The following is a 19,800-nucleotide window of genomic DNA, read 5'->3' on the forward strand; positions in this document are numbered from 1 at the left end:
ATTAATTATTGAGTAATTTTTAAATAAACAATAAATTATATTATAAAATATAATAAATAAATTAAATTATATTCATGTATTCATTTATTCACACACACGCATAGTGTAAAAAAAATAAATAAATTACTGAATAATTTTTATTCAGTACCAAATAAAATAATAAATTAATTTATATCAAAATATAATTTATTTAAAATACTTATTTATTCAAAAACACATTATATGGATGTAAAATAATAATATGAATTATAAATGAATTTTGGTGTTTGCATTTGTATATATATATATATATTTACACACACACACATACATACACGCACAGATTACAATTATTTTAAAATTCATTAAAGAATTCTTGATTAATTTTTTTTAGTAAAATAATATATTAATGAGAATATATTTCCTTTAATGTGGATTGTAAATAAATATAAGTAAATTACTGAAAAAAAATATATATATATCAAAAGGTATTGGATATTTCAGGTTTTTGATCATTTCCTCCACTGAATGCTGAACACCAGTGATTTATATCGCTCTGAAACCTCTGATTGAATTCAGTCACTAAAAGAGACAAACAGCCATTCTTTATGAGCCACAGTCAGCGTTTGTGCCAAAAATCCTGCAGTAAATATAAGAGTGTCAGGCCTGAGCTCGCCTCCTTCACCCTCTTTGACCTCTCCACTCACCTGTGACCTCTGCTGCGTCCCGCAGGGCTCTGGATTTATGACGACCCGCTCAGCTTGGGATTCTCTGCATGACGCTGGGCTGTAGAGAGAGTCAATAGAGTGTTACAAATGAATCAGAATTAGTTTTCTGTTTTAGCATGCAGAGTTTTATTTATCCTTTTGAAATGTCACTGGCTCTGCATTTTCTTTTCGAGAGCATGTATTACCGCTCTGAAACAAGACTAATCGAGCACAACAATATTTGTGGGAAATGTATGTAGCTCTTTAATAATGCTTTATTAAGCATTCATGCTGCATGCTGATCAGTGCAGGATGATTTCACACCTTCCTGGCAAACACTTATTCACACCTAATGAATTTGCATGAAAAATAATGTTTTAATGAAAATATGAATATATGTATACACATAAATTAAATTAATTGTCAAAGATATACATACACATAAAAACACTTCAGAAACATGCTACTTAATAAATATATTTAGTAAAAAATAAATATAACATAAAAATATTATGTAATTAATATTTAAACTATATATTATTTTATTATTTATTTTAGATAAATTAGTTTAAATAAATATATAATAAAATGTGTAAAAATGAATAAAATGTGTGAATTTAACTAAATTCAAAATATTATATTACAAATATTATATTAACAATTACAAACTATAAATTAATTAGCAAAGATACATATATAAATCAACAGATATACGCAAATATAAATTGTCGCAAACATGAAAATGAATTTGACGTGTCCTTTAATGTGTATATGTAAACAAATCGAAATAAATTATAAATAATTAATAATTAACAATGATACAATATTTATAATTTTTTTATTATTTTATATATTATATAAAAATAAATTAAAATGTATTTATTTGTTAAATCTGCACTGCAAAAGGTAAAAAAATAAAAATGTTAAATCCAGATCATTTGAGGTCAGAATTGTGAAAGTCCAGTCATTCATCTCAGATCATTTCCTGTATCAGACAGTAATCAGATTACAGTTTTATCTTCTCTTGTTCTGGACAAATGGACTCGCTCTGGCCTCATCTAAACCCCCGCATCAGTCCGATTCATCTGAGCGTATCTTTTGAAACCAAAAATAACCATGCGGGTTGTGCTCACGGTCGAGGAGGCTTTGTCAGACTCTTACAGCTGCTTCATGTTGCTTCAAATTAAAAAAAATCTGTTGCAGGAAGATTAGCCGGCCCTGAACGCGAGCACGCTTTCTGACAGAGCCTGTCAGCGGCAGCTGTGTTTCCTGAACCAAACGTGATTATGATTTATTGCCGTATTTGTGCAAGATGAGGAAACATGGACTCAATATGGTTTCTTCTAAACAATGTCATTAGTTTTCGCATAAACACAAGAGCAGCCAGAAATCGGCACCATCAGACTTTAGCATACAACATTCACAATAAAACCAAGAGTACTGATCACATATTAATAATAAATTCTATATGTAGATTATGTAATTTTCTGTCTTTTTTGTAAGATGACGATTTAATTATATGTCCTATCATTAACGGCTGTTTTTCATGAAATCCTCAGTCTGGCTGACGATGGCCGCGGTTCAGGTTATTGTCGGGGCTCTGTGTCAAAACCACATAGTAAATCTGCAGAAATTAAAGCTCCAACTGCTTATTTACATGTTTCTTTACTGATCACAGGCAGATTTATGTGAACACAGCTGCTGATTTACCACAGATTTGAGTCAGCATGAATCCTCGTGCTTTACTCTGACTGCAGTATAAGCAGGCCATGTGAGAATGACTTTAAAATCCACGGTTGCCAGGTTTTCACAACAAAACTCGCCCAACTGCTACTCAGAACTAGCCCTAATCTATCCCCCGTTTGAAGGGGGGTCCCCCATTAAAAATCACATTCCGGGGGGTAAAATACACACTTTTTGGCGGGGCAACAGTTTTACCGCAGTGTTAAAGTAGCCCAATTCCACGGGAAACCGAAGACTTGGCAACATTGGAGATGGCTGACATATAATTATATAACTGCGTATAATTGTTAATACAATTTTAATGGCCTATTTACAGATGATATTAATAATATCCGAAATTTTGTATTTAATTTATTATCTTTCATTCTACGTAATAAATAGTTCACCCTAAATTCCATTAAAATATAAATATAAAACATTATAAAAATCTAAAACATTAACACAAGATAGGCCATTTCCAAAATTATTAGACAATTTAAATAATTGGTAAAACTTTACAATAAGTTCTCATAATCAACATTAACTAACAATGAGCAATACCTATTTTCTTACAATATTTATTGACCTGTTAACGTTAATGTTAAGTTAATAAAAAAAAAAAAAAACTGTTGTACAAATGTATTACGCTAGTAAATGTTGATATTAACATTAAGGACCAATATATGCTTTAGAAGTATTTCTCGTTGATAGTTCATGTTAATGTAGTTAAATAATGTAGTAAAAATAATTTCATCAATCCATCTTACTGGTGGACCATAAAATGTTTACATTTTATGGGTCTGATTTCCGGGCTTATCCGCGTCCAGCTATTTTTAGCTGTGCAAAACAGCTAGTTTTGCTCCTTGATATTGCAAATTGGTGTGTCTTATTTTATTTTGATTTATTATCTTAATTATGAACACACTGCTTTGTAGTGGTAACAGTTTTACTGTTTAATGCACATTGTTTTTCTATAGCGGAAGTCTCAGCCATAAGCTCACTTTTACATTGAAGAATAAGTTGGACAGAAACATGTATATAATTTAAACGCATTATATTTAATGAGCATTTTATTACTCTAATTCAGCCAAAATTCTGCCTATATTTATTTACTTTTTTAAAAAATCCTAAAGAAATGTGTTTGACATTTTGTGCTGTGCTGTAATATGTGACCCTGGACCACAAAATCAGTCATAAGGGTCAATTTTTGAAAATTGAGCTTTATACATCATCTGAAAGCTGAACAAACAAGCTTAGGATAAGACAATATTTGGCCGAAATACAACTATTTGAATATCTGGAATCTGAGGGTGCAAAAAAATCAAAATATTGAGAAAATCACCTTTAAAGTTTCCAAATGAAGCTCTTACTAATGCGTATTACTAATCAAAAATCAAGTTTTGATATATTTACAGTAAGAATTTTACAAAATATCTTCATGAAACATGATCTTTACTTAATTTCCTAATGATTTTTGGCATAAAAGAAAAATCTATAATTTTGACCCATACAATGTAATTTTGGCCATTGCTACAAATAAACCCCAGCGACTTAAGACTGATTTTGTGGTCCAGGGTCACATATTGTTTTGACAGTACTCAGTGTTGGGAAGGTTACTTTGGAAATGTAACAGGTTACAGATTACAAGTTACTTGATTTAAAATGTAATAAGTAGTGTAACTTTTCAATTACTTTATTAAAGTAATGTAATTATTACTTTTAAACACTTTTTGATTACTTTTCTACATTTCTAATATTTTCAACTGTTAATCATTTTGAAACATTTAAACCAGGCAGAGTTAACCTTACAGTAGCACTCAACACTGATTACTGTCAGACTTTCACAATCCTTTATCACTTGAATTAAGATTATAATAAGTAACATACATCTTTATTTTGCGGTAACAACTGGCTGAATGTACATTATCAAACTTATTACATAGCTGCTTGATAGATTATTTAGATGTTTTATACTTAGACATGAAACACTGATCTGAGTTGAAATATTTGAACGCAAAGCTTTCATGAAGAAATCAGTTGCTAGCAAACGGCAAGTTCAAACTAGACATTTTAGGGATACGGTGCAGTCATACCAGTTTTCTTACACAACATTTTACCACATAAATAATTAAGTAGTAGTACTAGTTTGTTAGTTATCTTATAATCCATTACAATGTACAAAAAATGGCAGCAAAAATAGAGCAAGTCCACGATACCAGGATGACAGAATTAAGAAACTGTACACATAATATTGAATTAAGCTTCAATATTTTATTAGCTAACCAAACGCAAAGCTTCCGCCAAGAAAAAAAGTATCAAGCATATAGCACTGACTTAAGTTGCCCCAAAAGAGCCTGAGCTGTGTAATAATTTAATTTAAAGCACAGCCACCACAAATTCACTTTTTTTTTTACTTATATTTTTGGGCTTTTTATGCCTTTTATTGTGATAGGACAGTAGAGAGATGACAGGAAAGAGCTGGGAGGAGAGAGGGGAGTGGGATCGGCAAAGGACCTCGAGACGGGAATCGAACTCCGGTCACCGTGAGCACAGTTGCGTTATATGTCATAACATAAATAACATCATAACAAGAAATAGTTTAATAGCTATGATACTGGGTTTGAAATCAAATGTTTGCATAGTTATGACAGAAAACACTAGTATCTAACAATGCCTTGGAAAAAACAATCTTAAAAAATAAAGATTATGCACACACCCAAATAGGAAATAAAACAGTTATCGAATAAGCATGTGTCCAAAACTCCTGAAACATTGGTGTCTCATTTTAGAGCAGTCAATGCAATTTATGAAAGAAGTCAATTAAATCTGTAAGTGGGGGTGGGTGCGTGAAAAAATTCAGATGTAACCCCCTTTGTAATCACTGGCATTTTTCAAAAGTAACTAATTTAATTACATATTCTTTTCTCAGTAACTGTAACTAATTACAATTACATTTATTTTGTAATTAAATTACGTGATTCCGTTACATGTAACTAATTACTCCCCAACACTGACAATACTGAGCTTAGCTCTTAGAAACAATTGTAAACATCAGAGAAAAAAGACATTATTAATGATGGATTTATTTTGATAGCCTATATAAAATCCTCTATTAAATTCCCGTCATATTTAAATTCCACTTCAGCATCCTGTGGAGCATCACCAATTCAATTTAAACACGCTCAGGAATTGAGAGAGAGCCAGTTGTTAAATTCAGTAAGTATAATGTGTGTTTGAGGGGATGAAGCGGTCCAGAGATTCAGCGCGACGCAGTCATGGAAGAAGATTCCAGCACAATGAGTGTCCCACTTGCCCGAGCTGTCAATGATTTATGAATGAGAAGCTTTCGCTTCGCTCTCTGTAATTCCCTCCAGAATGGCTGAAAGAGAACTGAGCTTTCATTACCGCAGCCCGTGACAGACTCTGACTCCCCGGCCAAACCACAGCCGCCTGACAATGATTTAAATGTGAAGGGTGTCATTTTTACGATGTTGATAGAATCATATAGCCAGAATGTCCATTAATACACACCATAAATGTGACCCTGGGCCACAAAACCAGTCTTAAGTCGCTGGGGTTTATTTGTAGCAATAGCCAAAAATACATTGTATGGGTCAAAATTGTAGATTTTTCTTTTATGCCAAAAATCATTAGGAAATTAAGTAAAGATCATGTTCCATGAAGATATTTTGTAAATTTCCTACTGTAAATATATCAAAATTTAATTTTTGATTAGTAATATGCATTGCAAAGAACTTAATTTGGACAACTTTAAAGGCGATTTTCTCAATATTTTGATTTTTTTGCACCCTCAGATTCCATATACTGAAATAGTTGTATCTCGGCTAAATATTGTTCTATCCTAACAAACTACACATTGATGGAAAGCTAATTTATTCAGCTTTCAGATGATGTATAAAGCTCAGTTTCGAAAAATGTACACTTATGACTGGTTTTGTGGTCCAGGGTCACAAATGATTTTTAGAAGATTACTGAAGTACATTTTACAAGTAAATACTATTTCAGTCTTTCTAATTCAATTCATGTTTAATTCAAAGTGTTACTTGCCCATTCTGTGTAATTATTTGGAAATTCACTAGGAATTTTAAAATAGTTAAAATTGATTCAACACACCAAAAAAAATATGATACTAAGGATGCAACGCACCTCGAGTCGACTAAAAATCGATAAAATATTTGACGATTCAAGTCGGTTTGTGATTCAAGATGTTAAACGAACGTCAGTGTGAATTTTCTCATATTGTTGAGTTGAATGAATCGTTACATCGCTATATGATTCAATTTGATATCACGTGATGCAATGAAAACAACACACAAACGTATCAAATATCATTTATTTCTTTTTTTATAAAAGCATTTTTTTTTATATCAAAAAATTCCAACTTTCGTTTTATTGTTCGTAATGATGTAAAATAAAGTCTTTACAGGGTCCAAGGATTAAAAGAATCAAAACTGAAATACATGAATCCTCATGTGTGCTAAATACACGTACAAACATGAGGCAGAGTGAATGAGCGACCGAGATGTTTCCTACAAAACAGGCAGGAATGTCAGAACTGAACCATAAGAAAAACTCCAGTGTTTGACAAAGAAAACTAAACGAAGTGAACAAGAACAGAGAGCAGATGCCCACATATGATCAGCGCTATAGAGGAGATTGTGGTGCTGAAGGCTAACAGAATAACTCAAAAGTGTCTTGAGAAAAGGCACATTCATTTGAGACAAAAAAGAGAGTAAAGCCTGATTGAATCTTGATATATCTGACTAGAACCTCATAATACCGATATATTACTTGGAGAGATGTTTGCCACAATTTTGGCCCAATTCATGCACATCAGATCAATTTTACATTAATGCAACTACTAAATAAGTTTTTCCTCATTTTAAATGATTTGGGACACATTCTGTTTTGTATTGTCATATTACTCCATGTTTCTTTCTCATGTAAATAAAATTAAGCAGTCCCTAATATTTGATCGCCATGCAAATATTAATGGTTAATCAAAATAACTACCATTCACACATTTCTATCATCACATGGTCCAAACCATCAATGTATAATATTCACCCCTAATGTCTTTAATAGAGAAAATGCTCTTACAAAAGCACTCTATATAGTACTTTTTTGTAATTGTAGGGACATCAAACCTTAAGTCAGTGTAGATGCCATATTTTATAAACAGTCGGTTCAATACTGTAGGGTGTACTGTCTTAAGGTGCTATATCATGTCATTTTTTGCAAAGATGTATTTTTATTGACAATACACTGAACAAAGTGTAGGTCCGTCCCTCATAGCAACGTTTTCATTTACGCAACATTATATATGGCATCTACCCTGACTATAGACCAAGTGTATGAATTTTGGACAAAAGTACTTTTGAATCAGTCTCCACTGGGACAGCCAGCTCTATCCATCCCGATCTGAGAAAAAACAGGAGTGATAATGAGTAAATAGCTCTTTCTTAGCAGAAAATCAATGGAAGACATTCTCAAAACTCAAGCTGAAGCTCTGAATGAATGACGTCCTCTCCTAATCAAGCATTTTCAGACGTTTCATTGATTTGCGAGCATAAACACAAAACTAGTGTTAAATATTTCTTTAGAATTACATATCCTGTGTGCTTAAGCTCAAGCCGTTGAGCGAGTAATCCTAGAAATACATACTAGCCACATACACACTGAAACAACATCGGGATTATTGAATCTGTTTTTCTGAAATGGAACAGTGTATAGAACTTTTAGAGAAAATATAAAAAATCTAAATAGATTTAAATTGATAGATTGGAACATCTATTTAAACAAAGAAATAGTGGCGAACGAAGATGTGTTAACATTCTAAATTTTCAGTAAACCACCTGTTTTAAGTGTCTCTTGAACTTTTTTAAATCTAAAATGTATTTGTCACTTTCAAATAGACGAATTCGGACCAAGATGAAGCAGTCAGAAGTGGAGTGACATCTGAATTAGCTGCAGTGTGAACGTGGCTTCTAATAAAGCATTACATTCATAAGACTCTCAAGAAAACCAGACAGAGATTGAGATGTTTGTGTCATTGGGTCTAAATCCTCCAAAAATACTAAAATTATGTCAGTTTGACAAATTACACCTAAAAGCTTGTATTAAAAAAAAACAACAACAAATTTTGGGCCAATTTGTGAAAATCCTACATTATAACCTTTTTGGCTGACTTGTCAAGACTGACAACAAAAGAGAAATGGACTGAAACATCTATTTAGAATCTCAGGTGTTTTAAAGAAAGAAATATTAATGAGTGGAGTTTAGAATGGGTATGAACATTTAGATTTTTTTTTTTAAAAGTTCAAAAAAGTTAAACCACTGTAATGGATTTGGTGTCATTAGACAAGTGGCATTGCTGCATTAACAACCAGTTATTAATAAGAATTGCAAAATGGGTTGTCATTGAACAATTTGAATGTAAAAATGTGTCAAAAACAAATTAAGACCAAGATGAAGCAGTCAGAAGTGGAGTGACATCTGAATTAGCTCCAGTGTGAATGTGGCCTCTGATATGGCATTAAACTCATAAGACTTGCAAGAAAACCAGACAAACGAAATGTCTGTAGCATAGGGTTGAAATCATCATCAAAAGAAAAAAAAACACTAAAAACCGTCAGTTTGACAAATTACACCAAGAGGCCTGTACAGAAAGAAAGAAAAAACAATAAACTTTGGGCCAATTTGTGGAAAACTTACATAATAGCCACATAACCTCTGGCTGACTTGTCGAGACTGACAACAAAAAAGAAATGGATTGCAACATCTGTTTAGAATCTCAGGTGTTTTAAAGAAAGAAACATCAGTGAGTGGAGTTTAGAATGGGTGTGAACGTTTTGAATTTGAAAACAGTGTGAACATGGTCTCTGATATGGCATTAAACTCATAAGACTTGCAAGAAAACCAGACAAATAAGATGTCTGTGGCATAGTGTTGAAATCATCAAAAAACAAAGCAAACAAAAAAAACACTAAAAATTGTCAGTTTGACAAAATGCACCAACAGGCCTGTACAGAAAGAAAGAAAAAAACAATAAACTTAAAACCTTCATAATAACCACATAAACTCTGGCTGACTTGTTGAGACTGATAACAAAAGAGAAATGGATTGCAACATCTATTTAGAATGTCTGATGTTTTAAAGAAAGAAACATTAGTGAGTTGAGTTCAGAATGGGTGTGAACGTTTGAAATTGTAAAATTTTAAATGACCATGAACAGATGTGGTGTTTTAAGCCACTCCATGTTTGTCATTAGACAAGTGACATTACTGCATGAACAACCAGTTATTAATATGAATTGCAAAACTGTCATTGAACAATTTGAATATAAACATGTGTCAAAAACAAATTAAGACCAAGATGAAGCAGTCAGAAGTGGAGTGACATCTGAATTAGCTGCAGTGTGAACATGGCCTTTGATATGGTATTGCACTCATAAGACTAACAAAAAAAACCATACAAACAAAATGTTTGTGGCATTGGGTTTAAATATTTAAAAAAAAAAAAAACTAAAATGTCAGTTTGACAAATTACACCAAAAGGCTTGTATAGAAAGAAAGAAAAAACAATGAACTGTGGGCCAATTTGTGGAAAAACTTCATAATAGCCACATAAACTCTGGCTGACTTGTCGAGACTGACCACAAAAGAGAAATGGATTGCAACATCTATTTAGAATATTTGGTGTTTTAAAGAAAGAAACATTAGTGAGTGGATTTTAGAATGGGTGTGAACATTCTGAAATGTAAAAAAAAAATTCAAACAGTCGTATACAGCCCTGTCATGTTTGTCATTAGATAAGTAGCATCACTGCATTAACAAATAGTTATTATTCATTTGAATTGTAAAAGTGGTTGTCATTGTAAATTTTGGATGTAAAAATGTGTCAAAAACAAATTAAGACCAAGATGAAGCAGTCAGAAGTGAAGTGACATCTGAATTAGCTGCAGTGTGAACATGGCCTTTGATATGGCAGTACACTCACAAGACTCGCAAGAAAACCAGACAAACTAAATGTTTGTGGCATTGGGTCTAAATTATAAAAAAAATACTAAAATAATGTCAGTTTGACAAAACACACCAAAAGGCTTGTATAGAAAGAAAGAAAAAACAATGAACTTTGGGCCAATTTGTGAAAAACCTACAAAATAGCCACATAAACTCTGGCTGACTTGTCAAGACTGACAACAAAAGAGAAATGGATTGCAACATCTATTTAGAATGTTTGGTGTTTTAAAGAAAGAAACATTATTGAGTGGAGATTCAAATGTGTGTGAACATTTAGAATTTTGTTTTTACATTTTTTTATTTTAAACCACTGTAAACAGATTTGGTGTTTTAAGCCCCTCCATGTTTGCCAGTGGACAAGTGGCATTGCTGCATTAACAACTAGTTATTATTAATATTAATTGTAAAACCGGTTGTCATTGAACAAATTGGATTTTTTAAATGAAGCAGTCACATGACATCTGAATTAGCTGCAGTGTGAATGTGGCCTTTGACACTCATTAAGACTCGCAAGAAACCAGACAAACGAGATGTTTGTGGCATTGGGTCTAAATCATCAAAAAATACTAAAATTATGTCAGTTTGATAAAACACACCAAAAGGCTTGTGTAGAAAGAAAGAAAAACAAAATGTTGGGCCAATTTGTGGAACACCTACATTTGAATCCAAATATAAAGCAGCATGAACAAGGTGTTTTTGCATTCATACAAAACCCCTTTGGACTCCCAGATACGGTCCATCTGAAAGCTCAGGCACTGTGACGTTGTGCGCAGTGTTTCGCACGCTTGACTTCTCCACGGGACGTCGTCCTGCGTCTTCAAGAGGGGCGTAACGCTTGCCGAAGGCGAACTGAATAAATATGCACGGCTGGATTGCGGGCGACTCTTCCAGCCAGGCGTATCGCACGTCTAACATGGAGAGGTCTGATCCAGAGGTTAAACCGGTGTGCGGTAGTCTATATTCTGACTGCATGTGGATGTGTGTGTGGCTGCCCGGCTTTGGCAAAGTTGCCATGGTCACCGTTGTCATTGGCAAAGCATTACAAGAGGGGGTGTGGAAGACAGAAAGCTGCCAACGTTGGCGCGTCTTTGTGTTGTGCTAAACATAACGTCAACGTGGTCTCGAATCGAACCTCTCGCTTTCATATATTTATAGTTAGTGACGATCTCTAACAGACGAGCACAACACTCTCCCCCAATCTCGATGCGCTCCCTCCCTGAGGGTTTCCGTGCCCCCGTTTTTATCCCTGTTGATCTGGTTTTTCAGGGTTCTGGGGGGATTTGGATGCCATTTCCCATCCCTGTTCAGAGGGAAAGGGTTGCTCAGCTTCGTCAGAGTCTCTCGATGTCTCTGTACTTTTTGCGCAGTATCGATACCTGGTCCTTGAACAGAACGGGATCCAGTCTCATCTGCGAATGGACCAGGGGCATGGTGCCAAACCAGCTGGCAAATTTGTTCATGCACGTCTGCCGCTGGGCAAAGTGGTCAGGATCAGCCCAACGTGATGCTCGGGATGTCTGTGGAGAAAAAGGGAATTAGTTAACTGCTACATCCACCTTATTTTTAACGTAAGAGTGGATGCAGCCATTTGTAACTTAATTGTGTGAGACATCTGGTGCCGTTTGCTTCCAGTTACTTTGGCTGCACCAACCTGTTATGCTGCTTGGAATGATTTCATTTTATTATCATAACCATGAACACAGTGATTTGTAGTGGAAACTGATTTACAGTTTACTGCACATTATTCACCGAACACATTCAAATTAACACACTGTCCTTATATGAGAATAGCAGAAGCTGTTGGAGGAAGCTGAAGTATTTCCTCAAGTCATTATAAGCTATTTTTGGGAGGGGAAAACACTGACGCATTTGTCTTAAACCCTTCCCCAGAATTCCTGATTTAACTCTGCAGGAAATACTAGCGCTCACACAGCTGAACATATGAGGCGAACGCCTGCATTACATTGATTTAATGCATTTTGTACCTGTCCCATCATCGTCTCCTTGTACTGCTTCTTTTGAGTGACCTTGATAGGAGGCATCTTAGTGACAGCAGACACCAAGAAGTTCATGAGGATGTCTTCACAGTTTGAGAGCTGGTCAACCATACTCTTCAAGCTGCCGGGCAGGTAGTGTGTATACAAGTAGTTATAATACCTGGAGTAAAAAAATATAGCTTGGTAAACACTTTTATGAAACTTTGGGCCTAGGGAACATCTCAGTTCTTCAGAACATTTCAGTTTCAGCAGTATAGGAGCGACTTTGTGCCTAATTGTGAAGGAATCTTACCTGTGGTAGAAAGCAGCTCCAGTCAGCACCATGGAGTAGTCATTGGTCCATTTGGAGGTGTAGCCCCAACGCTCCTTGTTAGAGTCCCAGAAATGGCTCCGTGCTGGGTATCCAACGATCCTCTCTGGGAAACTTTGCCAAACTGTGAAGGCAAAATCCACCTGTGGAAAAAAAAGTATCCTATATTTAGTACTTGCGCAACCATTCACACGTAAAAAACTAAAATTTGTCATTGTGTTGATTGATTTAAACTGCTTCTAAAAGCTTAGACACAATCAAGATCTCAGAAATATTTAACTCTGAATTCATAGTCCATCTTAAAAAGTGTATAACTCAAGTTGGTGGTCAACCAACGAGGTTAATATCGGTATCTACAGAGCAGGGTGACTGAAAACCAATTTATTGCTAAAAATACAATTTCAGCTACATTTTTAGTTTGAAATTAAAATGTAACAAATTTTGCATAGTTTGCATAACACTGCATTGTAATGCAAATCTCGAAACCAGTCGCAATTTTAGTGTATTTGCCAATAAATAGGTTTGTCAGGAAATAGTTTTTTATCAATATTCAATATAAATAGCAATTGCTTTGTCTAATGTCAGTGTCACCAAACTTTTTTAAATGTTATTTTAAAACAATGGATTTCAACAAGTCAAAACAACAAGAGCATATAAGCTTGTTTATGCCACAGGAAAAAATACATACGACTTTTATTTCACAATTCTGAGGAGAAAAGATTCTGAATTGTGAGATATCAAACTCGGAATTCTGAGGAAAAAAAAAGTCTGAATTGTGAGATAACTTGTAATTACCCATTTCATTTTTTATATTCTGTGGTGTAAACAAAAATACAAAATTCAGAATTGTGAGGTGTAATCTCAGAATTCCAGAGAAAAAGAAGTCGGAATTGTGAGGTGTATTCTCAGAATTCCCAGGAAAAAGTCACAATTGTGAGGTGTAATCTCAGAATTCCAGGGGGGAAAAGTCAGAATTGCGACGTGTAAACTCAGAATTCCAGGGGAAAAAAGTTGGAATTGTGAGGTGTAATCTCAGAATTCCAGGGGGAAAAAGTCAGAATTGCGAGGTGTAAACTCAGAATTCCAGAGAAAAAGGCGTCGGAATTGTGAGGTGTAATCTCAGAATTCCAGGGAAAAAAGTCAGAATTGTCAGGTGTAAACTCAGAATTCCAGGGGGGAAAAGTCAGAATTGCGACGTGTAAACTCAAAATTCCAGGGGAAAAAAGTTGGAATTGTGAGGTGTAAACTCAGAATTCTAGGCGGAAAAAAAATCTGAATTGCAAGGTGTAATCTCAGAATTCCAAGGAAAAAAGTTGGAATTGTGAGGTGTAAACTCAGAATTCCAGGGGGAAAAAAAGTCAGAACTGCGAGGTGTAATCTCAGAATTCCAAGGAAAGAAGTCAGACTTGCAAGGTGTAATCTCAGAATTCCAAGAAAAAAAGCTGGAATTGTGAGGTGTAAACTCAGAATTACTGGGAGAAAAAAAGTCGGAATTGTAACGTGTAAACTCAGAATCCTGGGTAAAAAGTAAGAAATGCACATTCTAAAAAAAACTTACTATTCCAAAAAATAAAAGACTTGTGAGATAACTAAAAAAAAATAAAAAAAATTACAATTACCTTGTTATTTTTAAATTCCGTAGCAGAAACAAGTTTCCATATATAATCTTATTTTTTCATAAGCCAAATCATTACCAAATAACTTGTGTTATGCTTTAACTGTGAGAGGGCAAAAAGTTACATAGTGCAACTTTAATGAGCACATGTACACAGAATTTCTGAAATAAATTGAGCAATTATTTTATACAATACTGGTACAAAATTCACAACAACCTAGTACCATATTGATTTGTTGGCTCACCTCTGTAGTCGAGAGCACAGTGTCTTCATCCAGACTCAAGACTGCATCAGTTTTGATATTTTCATAGGGCAGGAATCGACTGCTCATCACCTAAACATGTAATCAAGATGTGAAACCTCAACATCTCTGACTTTAGTAAGATAAATATTCAACGCAGAGCGCAAAACCACAGCAGCAACAAATCTATACACCATCCATCATTTGTCATCGCAGGCGAGTAACACCAGACACTTCATTTGATATGATGGGAATATAAAGACAGCACGGTTGAAAGCACAGAGTGGAGATTCACCTTGCTCTCGCCCTCGATTACGATGACTGGAACAGAGGTGGCAGGCCAGCGGTGCTTCGCAGGGAGAGGCTTGTCACAGTTCCACAAGACGATGATCTGACACAAGCACGTGGTGAGAACATGAGGTGCCGTGAATCAAGCTGTACCAGTGTCATTTCTACTACTCGGTACATTTTTATATCATATACACTACTGCCAGAAAGTTTAGGGTTGGTAAGTTGAGGCTCTCTTATCAACACTGTTTTTACTTGATCAAAAATATAACAAAAACAGTAATATTGCAAAATACTCCTACAATATAAAGAAACTGTTTTCTTTTTTTTTTTATGTATGTTGAAACGTAATTTACTCCTGTGATGCAAGGCAGAATTTTCAGCATCATTACTGCAGTCTTCAGTGTCTTATTATCCTTCATGCTGATTTGCTGCTCAAGAAATGGTCACTTTTGAAAAATTATTATAATTATTATTATTTTTTTTTTTTTATTACTTTTATTAGTCCTTGTCTGTAATAAACTTTTTTTCAATATTTAAAGATGGTAATTTTAAAAATCTTACTTTTCAATGTTAGGTGTCCTTGTCAAAGTGATAAATTATTATTATTATTTTAAAATCGGACTTTTAAATGTTAGTCCTTGCCTTAATAAACTAAATTAAATCATAAACTCCCAATATTTAAAGATGGTAATTTTATTAGTTTATTTTATTTTAGCACAGTTACATTTTTTATCGTTGGGGATTTTTTATTTTTGAGAACAGTGTTCAGTTTTCTTAATATTGTTTAAATAATACGTGTCTAAGCTTGACAAGTGCATATTTCTGAAAGCCTGATATAAAATAGAAAAAGATCAAATAAATATCAAAATTCAAAATATTAATAAAAAAATATTATAGTATCTCAATGATATTAAAATAACACTGATTAAAAATGAAATAAAATGTATATATTAGATGAAAAACTAAAATTTGAAAAAAAGCTACTAAAATAATGAAAACTAAAACTAAATTATTCATAAAGTTAAAGTGTCTAAACTTGACCAGAGGATATTTCTAAAAGCCTGATATAAAATATAAACATCTAAAAGATTAAAGAAAATATTTAAAATGAATAAAAACTATAATGATGCTAAAATAACACTGATTAAAACTGAAATAAAATATATATATTAAATGAAAATTAGAAATGTTTCCTTGGCAACTAACCAAAATAAAAAAAGTAGTAGTATTAAAATTAGGAAACCTAAAACTAAATTTAAAATAATTAAAGCTAAATAGAATTATTAAAAAAACTAAAACTAATAATAATTATAAAGGCATATAACAAAATGACTAAAACCTTAACTGAAAAATGAAATAAAATAAAAAAATCAAATTAAAAGCTGATTCAAAATACTATTACAGTACATAAATAATACTAAAATAACACTGACCTGGGCACAGTACTGTGATTTGGCCACAGCCACTAGCAACTTGAAAATCGGTTGAGACTGAGATACGAGAGGCGTGACAGCGTGAATGACGGCAGTGAACTTCTGCTGTGGTTTAACACCTGTGAAGATGATGATCAATACATTTAATTTAGACGATTCACATATATAAAACAGAGCTCTGATAGCTGCGGTTAAATAAAGGCTGCCTACCGAGCACAGCATAGAAGAAGGGGAAGTCGCCCAGGTAGGACGAGTATTGAGGCAAAGTGAAGAGTCCTCCAGGCAACCGGTTCCACATCAATGTGCTGCGGGCGTTGTGCTGTAACACACGGTCTTGGATGATCTGGGAAAAGCAGTCCAGAAAGAGTTTAGAAAATTATGAGATGTTTCAAATCAGTTTTTACCACTGATGTTCATTAGACTCAAATGGCTCAAATCTGACGAGCGTTTAACTTTCATAAACATAAGGCCAGCTGGACTGCATCCATGTTTACTTGGACTCATATTAATGCTCTGTATCACAGATCCACCCTTCAAGACCTGACCCGGGTGTCCTCTTACACACCAACAGCAATCCAGCACATCTCAGAGCTGCAGTGTTTCCTCCAGGGAGAAGTGTGTGAAACCAGAGCCTGAGACCGGCCCGACGTAGCTCTGTTTTCATTCAGGAATAGCTCCCGACATGACTGATCTCATGCGTTTCTGTCTACTGGAGGGTTTGGGAAAAGGTTGAAATTATATCTGTTCATTTTTAAGAAAATAAAGCTTTTAGGACCATTTAGATTTTTTTATCCAAGATCTAATTCACTTTATGATAATTATGAGTTATTTAAATAGTAAAATACTTCTGTAATGAGTATTTATGCTACATAAATCATTGTGCCAGGATGATTCTCATTACATTTTATCATTTAATCAGTTAAAATAATGATAAATACAAACTCGCAAATTCATCTGATTACGGATGCATTACTATAATGAGAAATTTGTTGTGAAAATGTGCTTAACGATCATGAAAATCACAACGCAAAAACCTTAATGGTCTTAAGATGTTCCATTAAATTTTAATTTAAATTTTAATTAATAAAAGGGTGAATATGACTCGGACAATTTTGTTGTGAGATTTATCTGACTAGTCTTTAGGTCTTGAAGGCTGCACATCTTGTTTTAATTGATCAGGAAGGTGCTTACCTCCAATGTTGTGAGCACAATTTTCTCCACAGAAGAGAAATACGCTTCCCACAAGAACTGCGTCTGCTGGCGGAGAGACAGAATGCGATCTTGATGGATGGAGCGAACCGTCGATGGAATCTGTGAGGAGATGGGAGCAGTGTGATAATGTATTTTCTATTTGACAGGCCTTTCCAATCGGAGGCAGCAGTTAAAATAACTGAAATTTCTCCCTGCGGACAGAGCGCTCTTACAAACTGGACTTTTTCAGGCGGTAGAGGAATTCTGAAGAGTAAGTTTGACGGAACTCTTCGCTTCAAAATGAAGACTTCCTATTCATTCTCATTTCAGGCTTTTGCTTAGGTGATTGCTAGGTAGTTTATAGGGTGTTGACATCTTTCTAGTTGCTATGTGGTTACTAAAGTAGCTGCTAAGGTGTTCTAAAAGATTGCTGGGCTACAGCAAATGTGTTATGAGTGATTGACATACATAGAATGACAGAACGATACACAGATCGATAGATAGAATGATAGAATGATAGACAGATAGATAGATAGATAGATAGAGAGATAGATAGATAGAGAGATAGATACAGAATGAAGATAGATGGAACGCTAAATAGAACGATAGAACAATAGAATAATAGAATGACAGATAGAACAGAATGATAGAACGGTAGAACGACAGATACATAGAACGTTAGATAGATGAACAAAGACAGAATGATAGAACAATGGAACAATAGAACGGTTAGATAGATAGATAGATAGACAGACAGATAAAACAATAGAAAGAATGACAGAAGGACAAAACAACAGATAGACAATGGTAGACAGAATGATAGAACGATAGATAGACAGATAGTAAGATTGATAGATAGATAGAACAACAGATAGAACTGCAGAACGACTAAACAATCAATAAAATGACAGAACGATAGATAGAATGGTAGATAAAACAATAGACAGAATGACAGATAGAACGATAATGGTAGATAGAACCATAGAACGACAAGTAGAATGATAGAACAATGGAACAATAGAACAACAGAATGATAGAATAATAGAAAGAAGGAACGCTAGATAGAACGATAGAACAATAGAACAATAGAATAATAAGGACAGATAGAACAAAAGAATGTCAGAAAGAACGACAGAACAACAGAACGATAGAATGATAGATACACAGATAGAACGATAGATAGATAGATAAATAGAACGACACAACGATAGGTAGAAAGATAAATGATGGAATGACAGATAGAATGGTAGATAAAACAATAGAAAGAATGACAGAAGGAGAAAACAACTGATCGACAATGATAGATAGAATGATAGATAGAACGACAGAACAGAATGACAGAATGATAGACAATGACAGAAAGAATGACTGAACGATAGATAGAATGATACAGTGACTGATGGAATGACAGAACGATACATAGATCGATAGATCGATAGACAGATAGATAGATCAATAGATAGATTGATAGATAAATAGAACGACACAACGATATGTAGAAAGATAGAACAATAGAATGATGGAACAATAGATAGATAGAATGTTAGATTGAACGATAGATAGAATGATAGATAAAACAATAGAAAGAATGACAGAAGGACAAAACAACTGATCAACAATGGTAGACAGAATGATAGATAGAACGATAGACAGACAGATAGACAGACAGATAGACAGATAGACACATAGATAGACATAGATATACAGATAGATATACAGATAGATATACAGATAGATATACAGATAGATAGACAGATAGACAGATAGATAGATAGACAGATAGATAGACAGACAGATAGACAGATAGATAGACAGATAGACAGACAGACAGATACACAGATAGACAGACAGATAGATAGATAGATAGATAGATAGATAGATAGATAGATAGATAGATAGATAGATAGATAGATACAGACAGATAGACAGATAGATAGATAGATAGATAGATAGACAGATAGACAGATAGATAGACAGATAGACAGACAGATAGACAGATAGACAGACAGATAGACAGACAGACAGATACACAGATAGATAGATAGATAGACAGATAGATAGATAGATAGATAGATAGATAGATAGATAGATAGATAGATAGATAGATAGATAGACAGATAGACAGACAGATAGACAGATAGACAGACAGATAGACAGACAGACAGATACACAGATAGATAGATAGACAGACAGACAGACAGACACTGGAATATAGCCTGGGGTCTTGCTCAGTCTTTCAGTGGTTCTGTTCCAGTATTTACTGAGAGGAGA

The 19,800-nt window shown here is 34.1% G+C and overlaps 1 protein-coding gene across 1 annotated transcript in view; it reads right to left on the reverse strand.

Annotated features, from left to right (window-relative positions):
• Positions 1 to 8,752: 8,752 nt before the first annotated feature.
• ext1a (exostosin glycosyltransferase 1a) overlaps positions 8,753 to 19,800 on the reverse strand; it is a 64,278-nt gene continuing 53,230 nt past the window's right edge. Inside the window, exons 4-11 of the mRNA XM_051131325.1 lie at positions 17,530 to 17,649; positions 16,549 to 16,681; positions 16,339 to 16,457; positions 14,910 to 15,005; positions 14,618 to 14,707; positions 12,740 to 12,900; positions 12,436 to 12,607; positions 8,753 to 11,967 (exon numbers count right to left, since the gene is read on the reverse strand). Coding sequence (XP_050987282.1) covers positions 11,782 to 11,967; positions 12,436 to 12,607; positions 12,740 to 12,900; positions 14,618 to 14,707; positions 14,910 to 15,005; positions 16,339 to 16,457; positions 16,549 to 16,681; positions 17,530 to 17,649 — 1,077 coding nt within the window. The 3' untranslated portion in view covers positions 8,753 to 11,781. The remainder of the gene's footprint in view (positions 11,968 to 12,435; positions 12,608 to 12,739; positions 12,901 to 14,617; positions 14,708 to 14,909; positions 15,006 to 16,338; positions 16,458 to 16,548; positions 16,682 to 17,529; positions 17,650 to 19,800) is intronic.

Source organism: Labeo rohita, chromosome 16 (assembly GCF_022985175.1).
Source record: "Labeo rohita strain BAU-BD-2019 chromosome 16, IGBB_LRoh.1.0, whole genome shotgun sequence".
In the NCBI taxonomy this organism is placed as follows: domain Eukaryota; kingdom Metazoa; phylum Chordata; class Actinopteri; order Cypriniformes; family Cyprinidae; genus Labeo; species Labeo rohita.